The sequence below is a fragment of the Postia placenta genome (genome assembly GCF_002117355.1).
Source record: "Postia placenta MAD-698-R-SB12 unplaced genomic scaffold POSPLAscaffold_14, whole genome shotgun sequence".
In the NCBI taxonomy this organism is placed as follows: domain Eukaryota; kingdom Fungi; phylum Basidiomycota; class Agaricomycetes; order Polyporales; family Adustoporiaceae; genus Rhodonia; species Rhodonia placenta.
Genome location: NW_020169845.1, coordinates 1,114,797 through 1,141,074, shown reverse-complemented (window position 1 = coordinate 1,141,074; position 26,278 = coordinate 1,114,797). Strand labels below are relative to the sequence as shown.

General features: G+C 51.1%; 7 protein-coding genes across 7 annotated transcripts; 5 read left to right on the top strand and 2 right to left on the bottom strand.

Annotated features, from left to right (window-relative positions):
- Window positions 1-718: 718 nt before the first annotated feature.
- POSPLADRAFT_1152807 (hypothetical protein) lies at window positions 719-2,634 on the bottom strand (the record flags this gene model as incomplete). The annotated part of the gene is made up of 5 exons (XM_024486690.1): window positions 719-866; window positions 932-1,070; window positions 1,184-1,870; window positions 1,925-2,077; window positions 2,127-2,634. 5 exons carry the CDS (start codon window positions 2,632-2,634, stop codon window positions 719-721), a joined length of 1,635 nt encoding a protein of 544 aa, XP_024335487.1.
- A 2,063-nt stretch (window positions 2,635-4,697) lies between these two features.
- Window positions 4,698-5,583, top strand: POSPLADRAFT_1153222 (hypothetical protein; the record flags this gene model as incomplete). Its single annotated transcript, XM_024486726.1, has 3 exons — window positions 4,698-5,195; window positions 5,232-5,412; window positions 5,474-5,583. The coding sequence occupies 3 exons, from the start codon at window positions 4,698-4,700 to the stop codon at window positions 5,581-5,583; spliced, it is 789 nt and encodes a 262-aa protein (XP_024335486.1).
- A 689-nt stretch (window positions 5,584-6,272) lies between these two features.
- Window positions 6,273-8,385, top strand: POSPLADRAFT_1049391 (hypothetical protein; the record flags this gene model as incomplete). The annotated part of the gene is made up of 6 exons (XM_024479736.1): window positions 6,273-6,731; window positions 6,828-6,933; window positions 7,035-7,158; window positions 8,022-8,157; window positions 8,211-8,226; window positions 8,330-8,385. The coding sequence occupies 6 exons, from the start codon at window positions 6,273-6,275 to the stop codon at window positions 8,383-8,385; spliced, it is 897 nt and encodes a 298-aa protein (XP_024335485.1).
- A 734-nt stretch (window positions 8,386-9,119) lies between these two features.
- POSPLADRAFT_1152683 (hypothetical protein) lies at window positions 9,120-11,627 on the bottom strand (the record flags this gene model as incomplete). Its single annotated transcript, XM_024486679.1, has 6 exons — window positions 9,120-9,311; window positions 9,364-9,421; window positions 9,710-10,191; window positions 10,899-11,107; window positions 11,180-11,253; window positions 11,428-11,627. The coding sequence occupies 6 exons, from the start codon at window positions 11,625-11,627 to the stop codon at window positions 9,120-9,122; spliced, it is 1,215 nt and encodes a 404-aa protein (XP_024335484.1).
- Window positions 11,628-15,403: 3,776 nt separating this feature from the next.
- On the top strand, window positions 15,404-17,273 carry POSPLADRAFT_1060579 (hypothetical protein; the record flags this gene model as incomplete). The annotated part of the gene is made up of 11 exons (XM_024481282.1): window positions 15,404-15,611; window positions 15,674-15,806; window positions 15,860-16,051; window positions 16,107-16,255; window positions 16,311-16,426; window positions 16,477-16,597; window positions 16,650-16,663; window positions 16,724-16,890; window positions 16,939-16,961; window positions 17,012-17,093; window positions 17,141-17,273. The coding sequence occupies 11 exons, from the start codon at window positions 15,404-15,406 to the stop codon at window positions 17,271-17,273; spliced, it is 1,338 nt and encodes a 445-aa protein (XP_024335483.1).
- A 1,110-nt stretch (window positions 17,274-18,383) lies between these two features.
- POSPLADRAFT_1153401 (hypothetical protein) lies at window positions 18,384-20,615 on the top strand (the record flags this gene model as incomplete). The annotated part of the gene is made up of 13 exons (XM_024486741.1): window positions 18,384-18,603; window positions 18,651-18,783; window positions 18,840-19,031; window positions 19,091-19,239; window positions 19,291-19,406; window positions 19,460-19,577; window positions 19,631-19,644; window positions 19,701-19,867; window positions 19,922-19,962; window positions 20,007-20,088; window positions 20,146-20,274; window positions 20,325-20,468; window positions 20,522-20,615. 13 exons carry the CDS (start codon window positions 18,384-18,386, stop codon window positions 20,613-20,615), a joined length of 1,599 nt encoding a protein of 532 aa, XP_024335482.1.
- A 3,282-nt stretch (window positions 20,616-23,897) lies between these two features.
- POSPLADRAFT_1153345 (hypothetical protein) lies at window positions 23,898-26,133 on the top strand (the record flags this gene model as incomplete). The annotated part of the gene is made up of 12 exons (XM_024486738.1): window positions 23,898-24,099; window positions 24,155-24,287; window positions 24,343-24,534; window positions 24,585-24,733; window positions 24,795-24,910; window positions 24,971-25,108; window positions 25,218-25,384; window positions 25,440-25,462; window positions 25,516-25,597; window positions 25,656-25,784; window positions 25,838-25,993; window positions 26,034-26,133. 12 exons carry the CDS (start codon window positions 23,898-23,900, stop codon window positions 26,131-26,133), a joined length of 1,587 nt encoding a protein of 528 aa, XP_024335481.1.
- Window positions 26,134-26,278: the final 145 nt, after the last annotated feature.

The window sequence follows — 26,278 nt, the reverse complement described above, 5'->3', positions numbered from 1 at the left end:
AAGGTGAGTTATTTCAGCAAGCTTTTATGCAAGGGACGAGGTCCCAGGACGTCATACACTGACGTTTCTACATTTGACTAATGTAGAGGTCACCGGCCCTCTTTAAGAAGTCTCGAAGCCATTTAAATTCGGGATGCAGTGTCCTTGCTTCGGCCGGGTTCCGATCTAGTCTTCGTCAGCTATGGGACCGTACCCTGGGAGACAACATCAGCATAATGGTGTCAATGCCGCGCGCAGATCAGGTGTGTGTTTGAGCGAAGGTACGGACATTAATCGGGAGGCACAGTGAGCAGAATCAGACCCTCTAGGCAGTAAAAGTAATTAACACGAACCCATACTATCGATGGTAGTGCCGTTGCTAAAGATCACGAAGGCGCCACAAACACAGCTGGGCGATGTCATTATGCAATCCATTCGTATCTCCACGTACAGAGCCCACGAGAATAATCATGATATAATCCTGTAATACCTCTGTGGAAGGGTGCTACACGACTGCCAAAGTCAAGAAGTCCCACCATGATACTCCCATCAAATCATGTTCAGCTGATGTGCCTTTATTTGCAAACCCTGCGAACGTGCTCGTGAAGGATGTCTCCAGGTCCTTGAGTTGATAACTTACCAACTGCTTCGACAGAAATCGTGACATGGCGAAATCCCCAGCACCGTACCACAGCTGCATGGGAGTCTCGTCAGCGCAGGAAGCGGACACTGAGCCCAATCAAAGCTTTACTCCTGGGTATCTTGATGGCCTATAGCATCCCAGTACTTCGCCTTCTTCATCCATGCCCCACATGGGGTCCGTCTGGTCGATAACATCGGCGCCAAAGAGCTCGCGAAGGCTCACTCGTGGGTCGATATAGCCGGTTCTGTACACGTCCGTGGCAAGCGTTAGACACTTCATCCACGGAGGAAGCTGGTGCGTGGAGCGTACGCAAATACCACGAGGTCAGCAGCAAGCTCGGAACCATCGGTGAATACGACACCGTGCTCTGTAAAACGTGCGATCTCGACACCTGACTTGACCTTCACGCGCCCCGTAGCAATCATGTCCGCGACACCAACATCAATCCCTGCGAAGCGACGTCAGACAAATGACGACAGAGGAGTTATGGTAATCACAATAGCCTACGAGAATGCGGCAAAGTTAGTTGTTGTAAAAGATGTGACGAGAGATCCACTTCACCTCCAGCACGCTCGTATACCAAGAAATGCTGCCCCGAACCGTCCCTGCCCATATTCAGACTCAGCCCTCCTTTCCTCAGCTTCGCGTGAAGCGCCGTTTCCGCCTCCCAATATTGCTTCTCCCGCGCCTTCGAGAACTTCCTTTGTAAATTCAGCGGCATCGCGCTGAATTTGATATCGCAGATCTCCAGCGGGGAGCCATCCGGGTAGTTGCGGTACATCTGCACTTGCACGTTGTTGATCGACACGACGCACGTCGACGAGCGCTGGACCATCGTGACGGACCGCGCGCCGCGGAATGCGAGGTCCTGGCAGACGTCTGCGGACGTGTTCGCAGCGCCGATGACGAGGGTATCCATCCCGACAAACGGACGTCCGCCCATGTACACACTTGCATGCAAGACGGCACCCTTGTACCGCTCGCGCCCCTCGATCTCAGGGATGCGGGGCGGGCCGAGCATGCCAATCGCAACAACGAGGTGCGCGGGCTTCAGTGGCACGTGCATCCCGTTTTTGTTCACTATGATACTCCACCGTTTCGTGTCATGGTCGTATTTTGGGGTTGGCATGATGTATGAGCTCGTCCAGACGATGAGGTCCTGAGACTTGGCATAGTACTCTAGCCAGTTGGCCAGCTTATCCCGGGGCGTGTATTCCGGCCAGTTCTGCGGATAGGGTTGGTACAACACTGGACGCTCAATGTCACCCTGCAATTCATATAGAAATATGAAGCGCGCCTTACACGTGTGGTGGTTGCGCGTTGTATGCAGAGACAACGTAGGATAGCGCTGCCTCCATTGATCGCCGATCGCCTTGTTCTTCTCGATCACGATCGTTGGAATGTTCATTTGTCTGAAACGCGCTGCCACCTGCAGCCCAGTCTGCCCTCCACCCACTGCGTTGGGTAAGTGGGAGGGCGAGCGAGCATTCTCGATAGTACTCACTGATCACGACATACGGATCTTCCTCAATCCGCTTCCTGCGCGCTATGTCCACTTCTTCCCACGACAACGTGTGCCCGCCATACACGCCAGGCTCTGGGCCTACTTCCTCGTGACCTTTGATTGCATCCAGCATCGTAAAAAGCGATAGAGCCTTCCAGTCGGCCGTAGCCATGTCCTCCTGTAGGAAGGCATACCCACGGCCTCGACGATCCGGCATCTCGAACGTGAAACCCATGCCGATACCTGTGCCTTCAAGTACAGGCTCGGGGCTGAAGCCTTTCCGTTCGTCGACCTTGAAGTTGTACAGATGTGCGGCGGGTAGCGTGTCGTGCAAGTATGCGGAGATCTTGTCGCGACCCTCGAGGGAACGGGTGTTCCAAGTAAACACTAGAGCGTCACGAAGCCAGCCATGCGGAAAGAAAGTCTGGACGGCAGCGTCTACGTTGCCCCGGAAGGCAGCCAGAGCAAACCTCGTCAGCCAGTTCTCAGCGACACTCTTGGTGTCCATTGTAGAATGTAGGGACGTCGAGCAGTCGGAGCGTCAAGAGCAACTGCCGAGCTTTAGAACACGACGCGTGGGAGTGTCCTGGGAAGAGTCATGAGAATGTAAGGTTACAAGTGTTAGATCAACACAGGGTCAGCAGGACAGGCTTGGCCAAAAGTAATTGGCCTTGTGCTGATTCTCGGTGGTCCTGAGTACTGCCAAAGAACAGAGTGTATAAGCCGTGTCGTATACCGCATACCTATCCACTGTACTGTCATTGTCTGGGGGTTCAACATATACAGACAAGTAGGTTGAGAAAATACCTGATCTTCGCATCGGCCTGTATCCTGTAAAAGATAAGAATGGAAACATCTGTAGCACAGACGCTGCGTGTATAAAGTTCGCTTACCGATCCCTTCCCGCTCGACACGATGACATGAGAGCCAAAACATCCGATCGAGGGTTGGATTGAACTTTACCAAAAAAACAGACGGGCGGTACTTGCAACTTGGGCCTATCTCTTTTCATCCAGAGGATCAAGCTTCAAGGTAGATAGCATATCGCTATGCATTGCACATGCTCGCTAAGGCGTTGCCTTTGTGTCTTGCTACGAGAATGATGTAACATCTGTTGAGCCCCAGCCCTCGGTCACCACGCATCAGGACCCAATTAATAGTGAGTGCCAAAGGATACAATGTGATGACGAGGATATAAGGCTAAGGAAGAGGGAAAGAGGTGCTACCGGATATGTATGGACAAACCCCTAATCGAAAATCTCTGCTAGACGCCTGTCATAATCTAATCGTTACAAATTCCCAGAGGCCGGGTAAGCTCCGGATTAGGGCTTAGCCTCGTAAACCCAAATGGAAGCTTCTGACGTAAATACTAAACTAATTAGGTTCTGCCAAATGGCAAATATTGCCTAGCAGGCAGATACACAGTTGCGGACAGACAAACAAAGGCAGCAAATACTTGGGCCGGGCTTCATGTGCCTGAAATCTGGGTACGGGACCACATCAACAGGTGTTGCAGCGTGCAATACTTACTATCGAGCCATTTTGTACCGTAACTACATAACTACATCGACCTCTCCGTCGAAAAATTGACTCAAACTTTTGGCGGACCCTATACGCCGTGGGAAAGTCTCAAACTCCCACATCTGAACACCGTTTTCCCAAACATTTCCTTGTGTAGTGCTACAAAGATTGTTGCCTTTGCTTGTACCTGGCAGAGCGGCAGATTTCTGCGAACAACACGGCGAACCTGATGTTCTGTAGGTGTTTCTCTAAGGCAACATGTCTAGACGCCCCTGATGGCCCAGGCTAGAGTCCGTATATGTGACATGTTAGCGACTCAACGAATGAGCCCCATCCCACGTCTGTCCGAGGTGCTGCCAAATGGAAACTCATTTTCCCCGGATACCCCTGCGATAGTTGATGAGGGAGCGCGCATACAGGCAACATCGGGTCCGGAAACTCTCAGTGTGAAGCTTTGTTGCCCCCGGTCTCACAGGTACGAAGAAGCACGTTGCGCTGTGATGCTCCTCCGTGAGTACTGCCCGCGCACCCCAGAACCCACAAATAAATTGTCGATCAGCGTACGTGCATCTTATATACCTGTAACACAAATGTCGCAAATGACATCAACGCATCTGTGTCTCCGTCCGTTACTGTCTACAACACTAGACAGCAGTGGCTTCCCGCGCCTCTAGTCGGTATCGCTCTCGACCTCTCGGAAGTGGTTTATATACCCACGTCGGCAGAGAAATCCTTCTTCTTGCTCCTGCTCCTGCGTCCAACCCGACATGCTTTCCCACCGGGTGGCCGGCACATCTCCCATTTCTTCCCACATGCACACATACATATACCAGTATGGCAAAAAAGGCTCTCAAGTTTCCAGCAGACTGTACAAATGCGTATAATGTGCGCGGGTATTCTTAGGTCATCGACAAGGAGCACACGCTTAGACGACAGCGATCTATTTGCCTGACTGTCACTCTCGATTAGTGCGAATATATCTTGCGCCAGCTTCCACGTCTGCCAAGCGACTCACTTCCTCCTTCATAAGAGGCTCTGCGAGCCCTAGCCATGGCTACCCAGCCCGGTACAACAGCATCTTCGAGCGCCACCCTCGTAGATCACTTCCGCTTACCACCAAACGCCGCTGCTTCTCCCAACTCACCGCCAAACACCGTGACGGCCACCAACGCCGACCTCTGGACGCAGCACCTCTCTACATCCTTCGGCACCATAGCAGACCAAATTACCGCCGCCTCGCACGTACTCGCAGCTGTCGAGGTACCTGCCGGGACGCCCGCAGTCCTACCGACGGACAGTACGACCGCGATCGCAGCGCTCGCCTCTCGCCTAGACGCAATCGAGCGCACGCAGGAGCATCTTGCGGAAGAGCTCGACGCCGTGCGCGCACACATGGGCAAGGCAGACAACGCACCGTCCACGAACGGAGCGCTTGCAGTCGAGGAGGAGCCTCGCGCTCCGGGAACCGGGGCGCCAGAAGCGGAGCCAACGGACCTCGCGAAGACAGTAGAAGAGCTGCAGAAGAAGGTCGATAAGCTCGCTGAAACGGTGCGCCTCGAGTGAGTGCCTGTGTCCCTGCTGCAGTTCCGGGGCGGCACGCGAGCGCTAACGGTCTTCCCGCGATGCAGCCAGTCGCGCCTGTATGCGCGCCTGAGGAACGCGGTGATCCCGATAAATAAGACGCCGATTTCTCCGCTCGTGATGGCCAACGGAAAGACCCCCGCTAACTTCCCAGGGACGAAGGGCGAGTTCGAGCGCATGACGAGTGCGTATCTCGATGTCATATTGTCGAAGTATATTGACGACATCGTCGTGCGACCAAACAGAGGAGCGCTACGAACACTTGCTGAAATCGTACGACCAACCCGTCAAGGGCGACACTGCGGCCAAGCGCCAGGCTGCACGCGAGTTTCTTGGACTGCCTCCGGTGTTTTGACGTGATGACCGGAGTAATAGGGATATCGTTTACGTTGGCATGATAAACTACAGCTAGCAGAATGCTCGGTACGTGGTGTATATCCGTTCCGCATTCAGCGAGACAACAAAAGCACCGTTGTATATTGTGCCGTATCTGCGATCGCTATACGGAGGAGCTTGGAAGGATCGCCTACACAATGACCCCAGTTTGTGCGCAAGAGCTCAGATATTCCCACCGTAAATAACAGGGACGGCATCGTTTTGATACTGTCAAGGACGCAGTGAAGTAGCATGAGACTGACTATGGCTTTCTGGGACATCAAATAACCGACTAAGATTCAGGATCGTTTTGCAGCTCAAGCGTGGGGCACCATGGCATGCATATTCCTGAAAACATCGTAGACGCCATCGCTTATCGAGATTGCTTCCGTGAAGGGGGGGCTTTGTTTCAGTACTTTGCCAAGATTCTCACACTTGGTGTTGATCTCCTCAATCTGAGAGGTAACTGTTTATTATCTATAGTCATGAAAACGAAAGGAATAGATGACAAGGGACGCCTTGAGAATCGTGTCGCTGAGGATTCTTGAGGAAGGGAAGTCATACCTGCTGACGGGTCCAGGCGCCCTCGCTGGACATAATCGCCGCATGGGCCCGGGGCAGAAGCGTATATAGGGCGTAGAGGCCTGCAGCTCACAGCCGATCAAGACCATGGAGCCCCACGACATTGCTGCGGCCTGGTTGCATGGCTTTGCTCTAGCAGCATTCCGGGGTGATGTCGCTGCGACTGTCGACACTATTCTCCCCGATGGTTTCCTGCGCGACTGGCTAGTGTTCACTTGGGATATTCGCTCCCTGGAAGGCCATGCCAGTATCTCGGCATATCTGGTGCCCACGCTGGTCTCGACGCACCTATATAACTTCAAGCTAGACGACAGAGCAGGAGCGGCGCCCGAGACTGTTCTTGACGTCGGCGTCGGTGCAGGATTCACGTTTGAAATGCCGCACCGTCGTGGACGTGGATACGTGCGGTTATTTCCAAGTACATGCGACATTACAAAAGAGTGGAAGGCCATGTCTTTGTTTTTGATGGTCGAAGACATCAAGGGTCATGAGGAGCTTGGGCCCGAGCTCGGAGTCTATGGCGGGCATACGCTCTCTTGGGCTGAGGTACTCGCGGAGCGTCGCGCATCTATCGAGAAGGACCCATATGTCGTCATTCATGAGTACAGTGCATAGTAAAATGCTCACTGCTCAACCTCGTAGCCAGTCGGCGCTGGCCAAAACGGCCTGAACATTGCCGCGCGCTTCAAGCAGTGGAGTATTCCGACGCTGGTTGTGGAGAAGAATCACCGTGTCGGAGACAACTGGCGTCAGCGCTATCCGACACTGTCTCTGCACACCACCAGACAATTCTGTCGATGTTAGTGCATTCGTCGCGAGTGCGGGTCTCGTAGCTAATACTTCGTGCAGTCCTATATCAACCCTTCCCTGAGAATTGGCCCACATTCTCACCCCGAGACAAGCTCGCGGATTGGATGGACCAATATGCTGTTTCACAGGATTTGGTGGTGTGGACAGACTCTGAGATCAAGCCGTGCGCGCAGTATGACGATACGAGCGGACGATGGACGGTCATAATTAGCCGAAACGGTGCTGACATCGTGCTTCGACCAGCACACATAATTTGTGCTGCTGGAATTACCGGACCCCCGCAAATGCCACACGTTTCGAATAGCGACGTCTTTCGGGGCGAGGTCATGCACGCAGTCGCATATCAGGGTGGACAGCCCTACGTTGGTAAACGCACGATTGTTGTCGGTGCGTGCCAATCGGCTGCGGACATCTGCCAGGATCTTGCCTTCCAAGGCGCGGCATCCGTCACGATGGTCCAGCGCTCGTCAACCTGCGTCGTGTCCATTAAGACCTCTACTGAGGAAATAGGAGCCCTCTACCGTGAGGACCTGTCCATCGATGTCTGCGATCTCAGATTCTTCTCTACACCGAGAAACCTCATCAGGAGAATGCTGAAGGCGTCGGAGTCTTTCCTTTGGGCGAGAGAGGCTGACTTGCATGCAAAACTCAAGAAAGGAGGGATGAAGCTGAACATGGGCGATGGGTCCGGATATCTAACTCTCGGCTTGGAACGCTTAGGAGGTAGGTTTACGCGCCCTGTCGTTCCTGCCATTGTTGAGCTGACAGAATTGTAGGCTACTGTACTGTCTTGTTTTATCTTTCTGTGGACGCTCATTGAGGAGACTTTCAGGGTGGGACGTAGGCCTTGCAGACTATATCGATTCGGGACGCGTGAGGATCAAGCAAGGCGTGGAAGTCACAGAATACACCCACGATGGTGTTGTCTTCACTGATGGCTCGAAGATGCCAGCTGACCTGGTCATTTTTGCGTAACAGCTCTCTTTGTTGATTTTGTACGTCACACTTACAGTATGTGCATACCAGGACGGGTTACGGGGATCTGCGCGACCGTCTGAGGCCAATCTTCGGCATTGATGTCATAGAACAAGCAGGGCTGGTCTGGGGAATGGACGAGGAAGGAGAGACGCGGGGAAGCTACCGCCCGACTGGACACCCAGGAGTGGGTACAGTCACTTCGAGGGTACACGTATGACTGATCATTATGTTGCGTAGCTGTGGTACGGGGCCGGTGATTTCTCCATGGCACGTTTCATGTCGAGGATACTGGTATGTGCAATTTCAGGCACACTAATGATGATAACTGAGTACTGATGATACTTAAGGCTCTTCAGATCAAGGCTCGACAAATCGGGGTTCTTTCGACTTGAAGTTCGCAGCGCCGAGATAGACATCAGTCTTGCGTGGGTAACCACGACGTGATATGTTTTCGTCCAGTGTTTGTATGTAGTAAGAAGACGTCCCACAAGCTGTAGACCGGTTGAGATTGTAGTTCATCTGGAACTGAGTCCACCTGTGGTCGGAAATGAATTGAGTTAAGTAATAGCTAGATGTCCCGAGAGACACGTCACACGTCTGAGCACGTGCCAGGCGTTCTTGGATGAATTTGATCCTTTCCGATCTCGTTTACGTTCAGGAATGCTTTGCACCGTGCGATGCTACTGTTCTGGTCTGGGTTATCCCCTTGACTTCTGAATCAGAACGCATAAAGCTCTCCAGATAATGGACATTCTGTATCTCATCTTTCAGCATCTTGGGGAGGGACTCAGCAACCGAAGGAAGCATTGGTTCCGAGACGTGAACCAGAAATCTTGTAGTCGGGCAGCCCGCGTTGTACATTATTCAGGTTCTGTTTCGTATTCCCAGCTTCAAGACGCGGTCTACAAGAGGTCGGCGATCATACGTGGGTCTACGAGCCTGATATTTTCAGCGGCCCTCTCTTATCTGATAGGGCGCAATGGCAACAACACACGCCTGCCACACCTCGAGCGGTTAGAATGCCGAAAAGGGTCACCCCCTCCTAACAAATTCCTGACCGTTACCAGCCAGTCCTTGCGCAGAGTACTGTATTGACGCCCGGACCAGGCGAAGAGACAGGATACTCTCGTTGAACAGTGCCATTCTCTACCAGCAGTTGCCACGCAGCTTAAGGACATCCGCCTCGAAACAGGCCCTGTTCTGTGCCTTATTCCACTCGCCCGTTATCGTGCTTTGCGGCATATTGTCCTGCACAGTCTCTGGCCAGATTGACGACACACTGAATAAAAGCCGTACAGTCGAGGTCGCGGCAGAATCATCCACGGTCACAGTAACTACCTGGACATATGCTAAGTATGCCCGAGCTTGGTACGTATGGGGGGGTGCGTACCTTGCACGTAGATGTGTCGTCGCGGGGAATCGGAGCGGGGGTTGGGACTTCGTAACGGCTGGCCAGAGGACAAGCAAGTGCGGGCTCGGGAGAGACGAGAGCAGCCAAGGCACCCAGCGCGAGGAGGGATTTTGCGAACATTGTGAAAGAGGATCAATGAAGAAGGAAGGTGGATGCTGGCCTGAGCTGACTGGTGCGACACTTGGTCGGAAAGGGACGGCAGTTCAACGACACCAGGAAAGAAAGCAGACACAGGGAAGAAGAAAGCAAGGGACGATAATGCGTCCGTCTGATGCCGTGGCCAGGCGGCGGCCGTCGGGCGAGAGAAGGACAGAGTAGACCACACATTGATGGCCCTTGAGAGCAGAAATTTCCACGAGTCTTAGCATCCCACACACGCGTGTCGCAGTCGGCACTCCCGGACGCGAGCTGAGTGCCGTCGGGAGAGAACGTGACGACCATGACGAGGGCGTTGTGGACCTTGCACAGTGATTGCTGTTGGCCACTCTCCACATCCCATATCCGCACTGTGCAGTCGACAGACCCGGACGCGAGTTTTTTGCCGTCCCGAGAAAACGCAAGTGTCTCGATGAAGCCGTCATGACCGTTGAGCGCGACGGTCTTCTCGCTAGCAGCAACGTTCCATAGGATGATCAAGCGATTGCGGAAACAAGAGGCAAGCAGCGAGCTGTCCGGTGAGAGTGCGAGTGCGCAGATGGTGTCTGTGTGCCCTTTTAGCTCTGTGATACAACCTCCGGTGGCGGGATACCACAGGATGATGGTGGAGTCTTCATAGCCGCTGGCGACTGAGAGGCCGTTTGCGGAGTACTGTGGAGTACGGGGTTTTGCAAAGTCGATCAATTTTGCAAAACACCGTGATCTCGTCTTCTACCTGAAAGACTGTACTTCTGACACTTGTATGACATTATAGACATACATTGTAGTCTACTTGTGAAGCCGATTGAGGAGAAATTGATTTGTTGTGGAATGGGAGCCTTCAGACACTTTGTATGGCTTTCTGCAAATTCTTGATAAGACAGATGTACAGTGATTATGAGCTGTTGTCCCCAATCGGACATCCGATCTAGTATGTTCCAACCATGCCTTTCTTGGTCCTCCAGCCCGATATGCTGTCAATAGAATGAATCGCGGTGTGTGGATGGTTTGCAAAACGAACGTGACATTCCCTGCCACCATGCGGGATGATTCAATCCCCGCCCTCAAACGTGATTGCAGATGACACGCTTGGTCGCGCTGTTGCAGCTTCTGCCACGGCGGAGTTTGAACTTGCCGCCGTGACCCGTGAGTGACAGAGTTTGCAGAACTACCGCACTTTAGCTGCTTCCAGCCGGCACCTCTCTACTGCTCGCAATTCATCATGGACTTCCTTGAAACTTGGTATACGAACTGCCAAGACCATTAAAAATGATGCCTGATTGGTAGAACAGTAGATATTTTGCTCGCTCGAGCACATAGGCTCAGGCATCAAAATGTTTTGCAAAACCCCGTACTCCACAGTATCCCAATGCGCACACGCTGCCGCGGTGAGCGTCTGCGCCAAGGCCAAGGAGCATACACGCGATGTCGTGCCGCACAATAAGCCTCCTCTCGAGGTTCTCGGCGATATCGAGTTCAGGTGGTAGGGTTGGTTCTGTGTTGGGATCGGGGTGGATTTGTACCTGCTCGTCGGTCTCTGGCTGTTCCGCGTCTTCTGCTGCCGTCTGAGCCGCAATTGCATTAAAATCTTCAAAACGAAAGTATGCCGACTGAAGGCATGGTCAAATATATGTGATATGCGGATACGCCTACGACCTACGTTTGTCCGCGTTGACCTCGATAGTGGGCTGGACGCTGCGCAAGAATGCTTGTGTATCATCAGGAATCTCCTCCCTTGTAGTTGCTATAAGCAGCATCGTCGGCATTTAAGAGATAATCATCACCTTACAGAGGTTGATTAAGTCTCTATCATTCGCGATTACAACGTCTGCCTCAGAGTGCTATGAATCATCAATACATGCCCTCATCGGAAATGATAGTATTACTTACCTCGAGAATATGGTTCACGGGGCGCCGTACTCCTTATGTATAAGGTCGTCCGCGGCTTTCGTCGCATTGAGATAGAACACCCTATGACGGATGTAGCCCACATCACCGACAAGGACCTCGCCATGCCTCGTGGGCTCAGGCGACCATAGCGGTAAATCTTCACTGCAGCGGACAGGTTGGGAGGCGTGGACAGGGTCCGGGGTCGTCAACGAGCTCATAGTGTAGTCAAAAGGCCAGGGTTGAGCAGTTGGGAGAGGCCCTAGATGCCGACATGAGGCTATGAAGCGCTGTAGTACGTGGGCGGCCATGCGCGGAATTCACGGCCTCGACTACACGATGACTAGCAAGTGGAAATAAGCTTATGAGGCTGTATAATTCTTTCTTGATGACTAATGTCATGGAGCCTTGTGCGGTGCGACGATGTGCAGGTCCTGGACGATGTGACAGCAGACCCGGTATGTAAAGGGATAAGCGAAGTATTCAAGTGAGGCAAGATTCTGGCACGACAAGCTGAAGGCGATCTGGAGAAGGTCGACGCTGAGCCTTGTCAAGGGTGAAAGGGGCGGGCCAACGATATGGTAAATCGCAGGAGTCGGCGGGCAGGTTTGGGGACGAGCACGTGACCGCGTCGCGTCCAGACTCCCGAGCGTCTACACCATAAAGTCGCTACCACAGTCCGTGAGGCAGACACCTTTCTTATATACTGCCTCTTGATTGCTGCGACTCACTCTAGATGTGCAGTGGGCCATTGTGAAAGAAGTCTACGAAGGGTACTTTCCATACTGTCTTCAGTCTCGATGCTAGAATGAGTTCGTGCATTACTAAAGGTATGTAGCGCTCTTGACCAACCACGAGATAGTGTGGCGCGCTTTCTTCTTGCAAATCCTATACTGTGAAATCCCTTGTCATGCAGATGCTCCAAGAGGATGTTGATTACGAGATTCGTTTGTAGCCTCTGAGCCAGTATGAGTACGTGCATAGCGCTCCAATATACCGTTTTGTGTTAATTGAAAGTGGATTTGCAGCTCCAATATCATCGTATAAGACGGAGGGTACCACGGTCGCCCAACATCCAGCCTTAAATTGACGGCGCCAGGGATCATCCCAAGGGAGCGTGTCTCCTGTTTTATAAGTTGTTTGACCCTAAGTGGGTGCCCGCGCTGCCTGATGCTGCCATTATGATGCAACAACTGCCTGTCTTTGTTCATATTACCCAAATGACATTCTCAGCTTCTCCAGCTACCAAATACATTATGGTGATGAAGTGTTATCACGGTAGATGCACTACAGTTATTCTTGATGGCATAATGGTAAGTGCCTCCCTCTCCAGGTGGCTTACAGCATTTCTCAAACAAGGCAGTATGATTGCGAGGGGAGCGAGCCCACCGCTGGGACTCGTCTTTCGAGTGGAACAAATGAAGTCAAATACGCCGTGAATATCGCTCGCGTACGTGTATCCGCGGCGGCATGGGTCGCGCAAGATTGCTCATGGTATGTTCAGTCACTAGATCCTCAACGTTGAAAATCTTGAATCCTGCGAACGCTCAGTACTGATATCCCCATCATGAAGGTTTATACCACGTCGAGTGCGAGTCTTCCAGAATGCACATAAGCGACGACATGGGCTTTGGCTCGTGCCCGTCGCTCTCAAGCTGCATCGATTTCCTCCTTACTGCAGCGTGGTTTCAAGAAGGTAGCTTGCCGAGTAAGAGTACTTCGCGAGGCGTTACCGTTGAGTAAAATGTCTTGCATATCTTCATGTCGTGTTCCTGAAATAACCCTTTACCGTGGCTGCGATACGCGACACCCTGTCTTGACCTATCGATACAGAGATTCCGACTATCACAGCCTTTGCGCGCACCGGATGCGGCAATATGTATCATGAGGCGTTATATCGCCGGGAACCACTTTGTTTCATGACAAACGTGGAGTCCAAGTGATTGGTATATCGCTCCGATGCGCGACCGAGTTGGTGGTAGGACAGAACTCAAGCAAACGTGTGACGTGTAACAGCGGCCAGAAGACTACGGCACCACGCCAACTGGGCATTGGGAAAAACTTCCGACCTGACGTTGTTCTAGTCGACAGAGGCTTCCAGTCATGACACCGAAGATATGCTGAGCGAATAGCAACCGGGTTCATTGAAACCCTATGGGCCACGCTTCTTCGTGGATATTCATAGACTTCTATTCCTTAGGACATCACGAGGTGTAGCGGAGGCCGACAGCCGCAGAAGTCACAGGCATAATCATGTCACAATTCCACAACGAAGCACTTGTCGGGTGCAGCCGGGTACGTGCTTGCAAATCTATCGCTTCGTACGAAGCTGACTCAACTGCGTATCGACAGCGTACTATATTTGTCACTCGTTTTGGGCTATCAGGGGAACTGTACGTGATATCACCATGAAATGGGGTGCTCACGCGACTATTTGAATGAAACATGCTGACAATTCTACTTCAACAACATCAATCGGTTGTAAACACACTGTATAACGAGTGCTTTGGCTGGTAATCGCATCTGTGGCAACCCTGAAATGCTGTCAAAGGATACATGGTCGGAGCCCTCGCCTTATCGATGGATAAGGAACTACCCACCAGACCAGCGGTTTCCCCCCTCGAATCATTGTCGCGAGGCACTGATAGCCACAGTCCGATTCGTTGACTCGCATACATGCAGCTCCATTGTAAGACAATAATACCCGTGATCTCTGACATATGCAAGCGCTCAATCACCCTCTCGAAGCTCAAATTCTCGAAACAAACAAAAGCCTGAGTCAAGATATTGGGTAACGTGGTCACGGCCTCGTCCCAGTAATATTTCTCTCATTGGGAACATTTCGACATTAAAGAGTCTACCACACTACCCCGGACGAGATGTGCTTTCGAGCTGCAGTAGCATACTCATGCCGTCAAGTCTCGGTCGTATTGTGCAGATAGGAAGTCATTTAAACTGAGTTGATCAGAACACGATAGGTGATGAATTCCGAAGTAGAGTCTCTCAATTCAAATCCGGCAAAACGGCGCTTCTTGGAAGACACTACGGACACTTAGAAGCAGCAAGCTCGGGAACTGGTGTTAGAGATTGTGCCTGGTGTACCTCCCGTCTCAACCAGCTCGGCATGTATTTCATGACGTGTCACAGAGTCCTATCAGGTTATTTCCCAAGTACTCAAAATTGACCTGTCAGCGTTGTCACAGCAAACAACGAAGCGCCACATAAACACATACAAATATGATCCTGCGGAAGAAAATGACGGGCGTTTCCGGTGCTCTCACAATCTTCCCATACTATAATTAACTTGATACCCCTTGGTAGTATTTGACACAATATATTCTGTCTAGAGAAACACGTTGTTTGCATTCGGTGGCTAAAGCGAATAGATGTACCTCTTGGTGACTGCAACACTTTGCTTGCATCGACGCTCGAAGTAGTCGAGACAGGTGAGTCCCCATCGTTCATGACTGCATTATTGAGCTTTACTTCCTAGGAGACAGCCTTGATAGTCTTAGATAGTTGCTCCTCTTGAAATTCCCCTCCCTCTAAACTTCTTTTCAATTCTTTCGGCGTACGCTTGGGCCGTTCACCATTGTCTTCGTCTGTTGGCTTCCACTATCTGCGTGGATACCAATCATACGATGCCAGAACGAACTGCAGGCTTCGCTTATGCGACCCTTTCCTGTCGAGGTCAGGAAGGTCTCATACACGGTTCCAAAATAGCTTCTCCGTTATGATTCTTCCCCCGAATATAAGGTGGGGGCTATTACTGCTCTGGAATGTCGCCCTCGATGAATGTATGTGCTTCTATGTTGGTGACACAGGCATACTCATAGCGGGAACAACGCTCTCACACCGAGTGCTCGGCCCATCGGAATCAAATGAAGATACCCTCACAGATAAAATGACCAATATATTTGTGACGCTTCGGGAACCAGGTCAAGGCATATATACACTGAGTTACACATGCTGTTGGCTGACAGCACGGACAACCATGATGCCTGGGGTCCTCGCATCGATCAGAACATCTGAAGTTGCGGTCGTGTTACTATCCCTCCTCGCATACTATCTGTGGACTCGATGGACTCACAGGAAGTACAAGGCATTTCCGCCTGGCCCGACCCCTATACCATTCTTCGGAAACTTTCGTCAGCTGCCTTTCAAGGATCAACATGAAACATTCCGAGAGTGGGCACATACATATGGTATGTGTTTGCATCGCGCTGCGAGGACCACTGTGTGTTGATACTATTCATTTCTCCTCCAGGAGAAGTCGTCTATGCCCAACTATTCAGGAAGCCCATGATCATTCTCAACTCGCTACGTGCAGTACAAGACCTCATGGAGAAGAAAGGCGCGATCTACTCTGACAGGCCCGGATTCATACTATGGGAGGATGTGTGAGTCATTTTGCATCGCCGTATCCACGGCCGTACTTTCAAAGACACACTAGATACGATTTCAAACCTGTTACAACATTTATCAATGCCGATGACGACTGGCGAGAGCACAGGAAGCGGCTGCAAGCTGGCTTCGAAACAGAGAAAGCGCTGACTGGATTCCATACACCACTGAAAAGCAGCGTCAACAAACTGATTATCAAACTACTCAATTCTCCGGATGCGTTCTTTGCCCATGTGCAACGGTGAAGTTGATGGAGCTATGTCTCACTGAGCGCAGCTGATTCCCTCTCGTTATAGATACGCAAGCGACTTCACCTTGGACATTGGCTATGGTATGGACGAACTAACGGCGGACGATGCATACAATAGGACGGCTGAAGACGCGGTCCATGCCGTCTTCTATTCTGACTCCATAGTCGCTTCGCTTGTTGACTTCTTCCCAATCTGTGTGTACATCCGACAGACGTTTGGGGCTCAGCTCACAATATTCCGTGCACGCAGTAAAGTATGTCCCTTCATGGATGCCTGGGGCAGCATACAACCGAGATGCGGCGAAAGCAAGACACGTGATACGTCAGATGCTGGACGTACCATTTGATTTGCTGGTCAAGAATATCGTGAGCGTAATCCGGCGACTTGCATTCAGTTCGTCTGACACATGACACAGACGTCTGGAGTGTACAAGCCTTCGTTTGCTTCTGCGTGGATTGAAGCAAAATCTGAGAATGGACAACTTTCGCCGCAAGTCGCATTTCACATTAAAGGCGCTGCTGCCACTTTGTATGTCGGTAGGTGCAGTTCCCCCGTTTCGGAGAGCGTACCTGACATGACGCCTCATAGCCGGTGCCGAGACGGTGGGCATAACATGTATGATTCTAAGGAATGTTGAAAGTCCTGACTATGGCGTTGCACAGAGTGCAGTCGTGCTCTTGACCCTCATTTTGACCATGACACTCCACCCTGAGATCTTGCAGAAAGTACAGCAGGAAATCGATGCTGTCGTCGGTTTCGAGAGACTTCCTGAGTTCCATGACAGGAAGCAGTTGCCTTACCTTGAATGCGTGCTGTTGGAAGTCTATCGGTACGACAATACACTACCTGACGCAGCTCAATACTAACACCAGAACAGCTGGAACCCTCCCGTACCCTTAGGTACGCTGGCTTGCATTTCCAGCAGCGTAAATCCTGACATTCCCACATAGGTGTCCCTCATTCTCTGTCACAAGACGACATATACAAAGGCTACTTCCTGCCGAAGGGATCGAGTGTGATTTCTAACATTTGGTGGGCCAAATCTCGAACCGTTCTTGCCTTGTCTCATGTACTAGCAGGGCTATATCGCGCGACCCGTCCGTTTACCATGATCCGGATGTGTTCCGACCTGAGAGATTCGAGGAAATGGATGCCGAGAAAGTCAAGGCGTGGGATCCAAAAAGATATATCTTCGGGTTCGGCAGGCGGTGAGTCACGCTGTGCTTGCAGCTGAATGCCATATCCGTTTACTTTGTGAACACTTTCCTCTTTGTAGCATCTGTCCCGGACGTCATCTAGCGGATATGAGTATTTGGTGAGCGGCAGCGACCGTTCTAGCTACCCTGGACATCCGCAAGGCCCGTGACCTTAATGGAAATGAGATAAAGCCTACGGCATCTTTTATAACTGGCCTATCCAGGTATATCTTTGTTACATTGATATATGGCCTACGCTAATCGAGTATCATCTCAGATCCCCACAAGAGTTTGTTTGCAGCATTCGCCCACAAAACCAGACGGTTGCTGAGCTCATAGCTCAGGAAGGTGCACGCTAATCCACATAGCGATGAATGCGAGTAGCCAGCTGCTCACGACGACCCCGATGTATCACATCTTATTGGACCGAACCTTAGCCTCTACCAGCTTTACCGCTTTGTCAGATACCTACGAGTCACGCGCAGATACTATGGGTCCAATGACTCAATGTGTCCCCTGTAGCGCCTGTTCCCGGTTGTGCGTACCTCACTCGTGCTATATGTTTGATGTCGACAGACTGCGTTGACGTGGTGACATTAATTTTCTGTAAGGGTCCGTGTGTGAGTGGACTGATAGCTATTCAATACCTCGTGTACGTGGTTTGGCTCTTACACTATGAAGTGACAAGAGAGCAGTTAACCACAGTAAGATACAATATTCCGATGCCTTGGTCGCCTCTCGGAGCAGTAGATACGACCCTGCATAGGCTGATCGGCGAAGTTGTATTTCATCACAACTTCTGAATGGAAGCCACAAAACTTCATATATGCTGCATCTCAGGGAGTACCGGGACACTGGCTATGACTATTACATGCTATGCCTTCGGGGGTCCGCGCATGCTGTCAATGCTCCGTGTCCTTGTACTCCTGACTATGCGTGCTTCCGCTAATGTCCACATTTCGCTAGATGATAGCTATCGCTGTCTTTACAGCAGGCTTCTGGCGGGAGCCTAGTGAACTACTCTCGTAAGATGACTATTTCGTTTTGTAAAAGCTCCCACGCCCCTGCAAGTGTTATATAAAGGACCTGACCGTAAGTCTGTTCAGCATTCGCCATGAGCATGCCAATGAGTATCTCAAGTGCCCTCGAGCAGCTACATTCCAAATCCTGGGATATTCTCACCATTCTAGCTGCCGCTGTGTTATATCTCGCATGTGTTCGATTGATTGTGCCAAAGAATAAACGTCTTCCGCCAGGACCTCAAGGGATCCCGTTCCTTGGCAGCCTGCAACTCATTCCCCGTCCGCACCAGTTTAAGACCTTCACGGAATGGGGCAGTAATTACGGTGAGCAACGTGTTTCTTGTTCTTTATGTGAATATAACCTCTCCCAGGCGATGTGGTGTACGCCAGACTGTGCCGGAAACATTTTGTGATCTTGAACTCTCTGCGAGCCGCTCAAGACCTGATGGAAAAGAGAGGCGCCATATACTCCGACCGCCCGGAGTTTGTACTGTTCAACAACATGTAGGAACTGTTCCCTTGTTGGCAGATGCTGCGCATCGCTAACGGTTACTCTTCAGCTACGAATGGAAGCCAATCCTGTCAATACTCCCTTTCGGCGACGACTGGCGGCATCAAAGGCGGTGGATGCAGGATGCGCTGCAAACTCGCAATGTTCTGCTTAGTTACCGTCCTCTTCAGAGAAGCGGTGTGGACAAGCTCATCGCTAGATTGGCGACTTCCCCGGACTCTTTCTTAAGTCACATTAAGAGGTACCTTTCACCTCCCGATCTCCAGACCATGTCTAGCTAAATTTATATCCATGCGCAAGATACGCGAGCAGCTTCACCTTGGAGGTTGGATACTCTCTAGATGAATCATTTGCGGAAGACAAGTTCGCTCCCGTAGCGGAAGAAGCAATGGAGGCTATCTTCCAGTCAGGAAGCTTCGTTGCATCTTCCCTCGACTTTTTCCCTTTCCGTGGGTTCTGGTATTCAACTTGGAAGTCGATCAGGACTAATCGCCGATTAGTCCAGTACATTCCCGGCTGGATTCCTGGAGTTGGTTCCAAACGCCTTGTCTCACATGTCAGAGGTGCGATCCGCCAGATGATGGAGCTCCCTTTCGATACTGTGCGCAAGAACTCGGTAGGAGGCTGTGGGCACCGTACCACAATGTACGCCGACTGAACACTCCATAGGGCTCTGGGACGTCGAAACCGTGCTTCGCTACCAGTCTGATAGACGAGAAGTTCAATGGGAGGATGACCGCACATGAGGAAGAGTTAGTCAAGGGTGCCGTATCTACTTTATGGATTGGTGAGTGCATTGCAATGTTATCACTATTTCGGGAGTTCAACCATTGGTCAGAGCTGGCGCCGAGACGGTCAGTCTCATCTGTAATCCCGAGAACAGTTGTGTGTTGACTCCGTCGCACTGTAGACTGCGCTTGTCCTCACAACGTTCATTCTCGCGATGCTCGTGCATCCTGATGCTTTTGCGAGATTGCAAGAAGAAATAGATTCTGTCACTGGCGGCGAGCGGCTTCCAGAGTTCGAAGGCAGGAAGGATATGCCGTACCTTGAGTGCGTGCTTATGGAAGTGTATCGGTGACGCATTGTAAAATTTGTACATTTGAGGTAAAAACTGATGACAAATTGTAGATGGAATCCACCTCTGCCGCTAGGCATATATTTGAACTCGTGTCTCCGGAATACTGATTGGCTGACGGATAAAATCTGTTTCCAGGTGTCTCTCATCGACTCATTCAGGATGATGTATATCGAGATTACTTCATACCTCGAGGATCCACCATCGTACCGAATACCTGGTAAGCGACAAAGCATTCCCCAGACTGTGACCCAAGTATCTGACGTAAGGAATTTAGGGCTATGTCGCGGGACCCAGCTATATATTCTGATCCAGACGCCTTCCGTCCTGAGAGATTTGAAGGCATGGACCCCACAGCGCTCAATAGCGCGGATCCAAAGAAGTATGTCTTCGGATTTGGCCGACGGTGTGTGTGATTACTGCGAGGTGCATGCTGGAGCTGACCATGAGGATTAGTATTTGTTCTGGCCGTGCAGTGGCCGACCTCAATTTCTGGCTTGCGGCAGCAAGCATTGCAGCTACTATGAACATATGCAAAGCTACCGATGCTGCCGGGAATGAAATTGAACCTATTGTGTCCTTCATCACTGGCAGCACGAGGTACGATGTCCCCAGAAGAATTTCGCTAGCTCGAGCTTAACTGTCATGCTCAGTTTCCCCCGGAAGTTCGCATGCAACATACATCCGCGTTCTTCGCTTGCAGCGGAGCTTGCAGCTCAGATGAATTTGACTGAATCCCATTCATGAGTACTGATCTCCGATCAAGTGGCCGAGTAAATACCTTTTCGCAAGACGATGATTGTGTGTATCGCAAATAATGCTATGCCGAACCTGATGCCTGAGCCAACTCGCAATTACGATATCCCACCTACTGATGTAGCGAGGCGCGCAGATTGGCAGCAGAAGTTTATCAGTCTCATGAGAGCAGTCTGTTTCCTTCAAACCTCCGGACTTCGTCCGTGACGCGTGAACGATGGATCAGCCCGGCATTTGCTGAGCCATATATTATGATACCGTGAGATTGAGCCTGAAGTCTCGTTCATTACCATCTTGACCAGGTATGTCTAATTTCGAATATGCGGTAGCTACTCGTATTCATGATGGCTCTATTGTCGGAGCAACGGGGAAACGGTCGGCAAGCGCGTTTTTCGTTCCTTCCTGACCTCATGCTTCAACATCTACCTTAGATGTCCGAGAGAATCCATCTGTAGCATCCACCCACAAACGCTAGCGGCTGCAAAGCTCATCATTGCGTAATCACATTAGTTCGCCTTCACATTTGTCACCTTCCCGCTATTGCTAAGATTGGCATTTCCCTCAATACTTGGGTACGTACAGTACGTATGTACAGAATCAGATACGTCGAAGTCTTGAATCAAAGTGCCCGCTGACGTCCTCCCTTCACTGCCATTGGACTCTCATCCAGGACTGCGGACTTCCTTCACTGTTGGATCTAGGCGCCAACACGATTACCTCGTGGGTTGCATTTTGACTCGTTCAATGACAACAAAAGAGTCATTAGGGGCATAGGCTCGATAGACAGGTATCTTACGAGAAGCGTAATTCGAATCAGACTCGCAAAAGATGCCGGTACTTGTCGAGACTCGATAATCCCGTCCATATCTCATTCAGAGGAGTACATCAGAATATCATAATCCTGGCAAATTCAACGCTGCAGTCTCCAGACCCTGAGACCCCTGAGGGCTTGTGCAGCGTGCTCTTCTAGTAGAACATCCATGCTCGTCTGTTTGACTTGCTTCTACGCCTCGATGTAACCTGTTGTAGTGACGGCGCTAGACAGAACCTTCCCGTGACGCACGATTGTCCGAGCATAGTGAAGTTCGAACCTCAATTGATATTTGAACATTCGAGGATAGTTTGAAGCCTAAGTTGTGTGATCGTAAAGTGACGTACGTACGAACGTTGACGTCGAATGAACATGTCCCCTGGTCTCGTACCCATCCCCCCGTATCCGCACCCCACCACCGCGAAAAGGGGTCTGGGGCAGGCTCCTTCCCGCCGCTGTGGGAGTTATAGGGGACTTCATCCGAATAGCGTACTCAATGTTTTATCTTGTGTATCCGAGAATAGAAGTCTTACCACAGATCATGTGCCATCACATCACGTGCATATCATGTGACATCCCATTTGAACCTTAATCCCCTATAACTCCCTACAGCGGCTGGCACAAAACATCTACAAACAGCGGAGGACCGGCGCCGCACCTCCCATACGAGGCAGGATTGATTCCCGGAAATGATAATTGACATCCAAACATTTCAATGTCGTCAATTGAGGTCATCGCAACCCCCATGAGTGAATGTAACAACGATGCGCAGAAAGCCCATTGTTCGCAACACTTTGCATCTTGGAAGCCACATTATCAGTGAAAAAGTCGAGAACCTGGGTCGCAGGTGCATGGAGAGTGCTGAACTTGAAGTGCCAGCCAGGCCGAGGATGGGTTATTCAACGAAGGGATGTTGCATGAGGCCTTCACCAGTCAGAAGGACGAAAATTAACCTCGGCAGGGATGCGCGCATCTGTGTCAAAGCCAGGTATAAAACTTTTATTAGAGGGGTGAAGGCCATGGTCACAAAGTTGCACCGAGGACGACGAGACTCGACACTGGGACACATCAACGCTACTGTGATACACGGGACCGTAACGATTATGTAATGATAGGCCAGTATCCTGCCTTCCTAATCTAGGTGACATGCGCCGCTCCTCCGCTGCTTGTAGATGTTTTGTGCCAGCCGCTGTAGGGAGTTATGGGGGTTTAAGGTTGGGATTCGGAGTTTGATCTTGCCTCGGATGTAGCCGGATTGTGGCGCAAGTGTGGCGGATGGGTTTGCAGGACTTAGCTTGCGTCAAATTTGTCGGATTGAGCCCCTATAACTCCCACAGCGGCGGGAAGGAGCCTGGGTCTGGGGCAGTTCAGTAGGCGCACCCCCCATTCCGTTTAGCGCCCACGTAGCGCCCGTGTAACGGTCACAGACTTTGATACCGCATCATTCCGTTGATTCACCTAGCCTTTTTAGGTAACTACTCCTAGCAACTTTCGCGCGCGCACCTGCCCTTCTGTACTTCACTGTTGCCAATTGACCGGATATGAACCATGCAAGTGCATACTATTAGAGCCAAAGACTACACTGCAGATTTCAAAGGCGACATAAGAAAACTGTGTTCACAACTCAGTGATGGCCTCATACATTTATGCTTGAGGGGTTCAAGGCATATTTTTACACTTCTTGAGGATGGATGCCGAGAGCGTCGAAAGACCATACGAGAACTCGGCAAGAGTGAATATAGCGGAAGCCATACTACGCGACGTACATAGATGAGACTTACGGAATGCGTCGCAGGCAAGATGCGCCGCAGGCACGTCAAGCGCCGGGGCGTGACGGATACCCCCCTCCCTCCCTGCAAAAGACGTCTGGTTACGAGACTACTTTTCGCGGTGGTGGGGTGCGGATACGGGGGGTACGAGACCAATGTCCCCTTCTGCTTGCACGGCGGAGTCGAGCGCCCGCGCCGGACCTTCCCGGTTCGTTCAACTCAAGATCCGATATTCTCCGTCCCAACTTGTCAGGATACTGCACTGTCGGGATGGAGCAAGAGCTCGTACTCGTTGACATATGTCTGATGGTGCAATTATACAGTCTCTGTTCCAGCATGCAGATACATCTGATCGGGCCCTGATCAGATGTCAGAAGCTGCCGAACTTCCCTGGATGATTGTGTCCAATCCCTTGAACATCTCGGTACACAGATTTCTGGCACTGCTAGCATTTCCCAAAGGCAAGCGTCGTGTCTGTAGTGAAAAGTAGGGACAACTTGAATGTTCTCTCCAGAAGATGATGTGTCGGATTCGACATTCGCATGGCGCTTAAGAGACATCGCGTAAAATGCGAATTGGTAGGAAATTATCCATCGAGATCAGTTTGACACACCCGTCTAGCCGGGAACTGTGACGTGGACAATTGGATGGGACGGTACATCTGCCTGTTATTCGTCTTCACTTCCCAGCGCAATGCTCCCAGCCAGTATCGAGACACTCCTATGCGCTAGCATCCTTCTGGGGATTATATGTCACTACCTCTGCACACGCATCCTTCCTTCATCGCGTTCTGTGCTCCCTCCTGGACCTCCACAACTGCCTTTACTCGGGAATGTGCATCAGATATCTCTGGAGTACCAACACAAAACGTTTGCGGAATGGGCCAGGAAGTATGGTCAGTGTCTCAGGCTGCATCAAATGTTTACACTCAGGCGACGTCATTGTTGTAGGCGATCTAATATGCATACATGCCTTCCACAGGCCTATCCTCATCGTCAGCTCTGCAAATGTGGCGCGGGAGCTACTTGAGAAACGAGGAGGAAAGTACTCGGACAGGCCGTACTCCATCCTCGCAAATAAGCTGTACGTAATTTGCTTCCCCGAGGATATCGTGACATGACTGATTATGCAAGGCTAGCGTGTTCCCCAAACCCATTCTGGGATTCATGCCCTACGATGAAACATGCCGCCGCCTCAGGAAATACTTTCTAGGCGCTCTAGAGACGAAGTCCGCCGTTGAACAGTATCGTCCAATGCAGCGCGCAGAGATTGGGAGACTCCTATCGGATCTTACACACAACCCCAAGGAGTTCTTGTCGCACATCAGGAGGTGCGACTACCTCTTTATAAGCGAAAGTACACTGACCTACTGCTGGCTAGGTATAACGGTGCGCTGATGATGGAGATCACGTATGGGCTCCCTGTCTCTTCCGCAGACGACGAGTTCATGGCATTCGCCAATGGAACGGTCTCCGCACTGAGCACTATTGGCAGCGCTGCTTCCACACTAGTCGACTTCATCCCCATGCGTGAGCATACCATAATCAGCGCTTGCATAGTATATTCACTCACCGTGCCTGCGATCCTCAGTGAGGCATATTCCAACGTGGATGCCGGGAGCAGGCTTCAAGCGTCGTGCGCTTGAGGTCAAGGACATGTGGGCGGAGATGACGCGCATACCATTTGAGAAGGTGCGCAGCGCTATGGTGAGAACGCCCTGTTGCATCGCGTCCATCATAACCGCTCAGTATTCGTTGGATCAATAGGCACTTGGTACAGCAAAGCCGTCCTTGACCACCTTTATGCTCCAAGAGGCTTTGCGAGACAGCGCATTGGCCGAGGATGATGAGTACATTATCAGCAATGCAGCATCCCAAATGTACGGAGGTGGGCGTCCAAGCTTTGTCATCTGGTTATTGCGTGCTCATGCAACTGGTGGTTAAGCTGGAGTCGACACGGTAGGTCGTGTTCATAAACAATACATCGGCGATATCAAAATGACCACCTGTACAGACTCTGAATGCACTGCTCACGTTCTTTCTGGCGATGACGATTCACCCGGAGATCGTCAAGAAGGCGCAAGCGGAGCTTGATCTCGTAGTTGGTAACAGTCGACTCCCAGAGCTCAGCGACCGAGATTCACTGCCATATATTGATTGTATCGTGAAGGAAGTGCTACGGTGCGCCATTCTTTATGCATGAATCATTGAACATGACTGTTATAACTTGATATAGTTGGAACCCAGCCGCACCCCTAGGTGTGCATTCCTATCTTATTTTGGAAAACATGCAAAATAACCGATATCTTTAGGGCTCCCACATCGTCTCCAGGAAGACGACACGTACGAGAGATATACCCTCCCAGCAGGCTCCATGATCGTCACGAACATATGGTATGCTGACGCATCCCATCATCTTGCATCTGACTTTTGCTCACTTGAAACGTTGAAGGGCTATGGGTCGAGACCCCAGTCTATATTCAGAGCCTGACGAATTTCTTCCTGAGCGCTTCCAGGAGGTGGATGCCGAGAAGGCTGCTTCTCAAGATCCACGGAAGTACGTCTTCGGGTTCGGCAGACGGTGAGAACTGTCATCAGATCGGTTTCATCTGAGTAAACGCTTTGTACTTGCAGTATCTGCCCAGGCCGTTTCCTTGCTGACTCTAGTATCTGGCTTCTGGCTGCAAACTTACTCGCCACCATGGATATCCGGAGAGCTCGGGATTCTGTGGGGCGTGAGGTCGTCCCAACACCATCATTCAAAAGCGGTCTCATTAGGCGAGAACATCTGTGCAGCTTACCGTGAAGCTGCCATTGACACTATATACAGTGAGGTTGAGCCTTTTGAGTGTGATATACGACCACGCTCCGAACGGGCAATGGATCTCATTACCGAGCGTTATGCCGAAGTATTTACTCAGGATAACTGATCCGTGCGAGCCGTAGACTGGCTGACACTTACATTCTTTTGGACTTGACAATAGCTACTTTCCCTCAATCCTCTAGGGCTCATTTCTATACATTCGAGTCCTATTGCAGATTCTACGGTCTTGCTAGAAGGGGACTGTTGGAGTG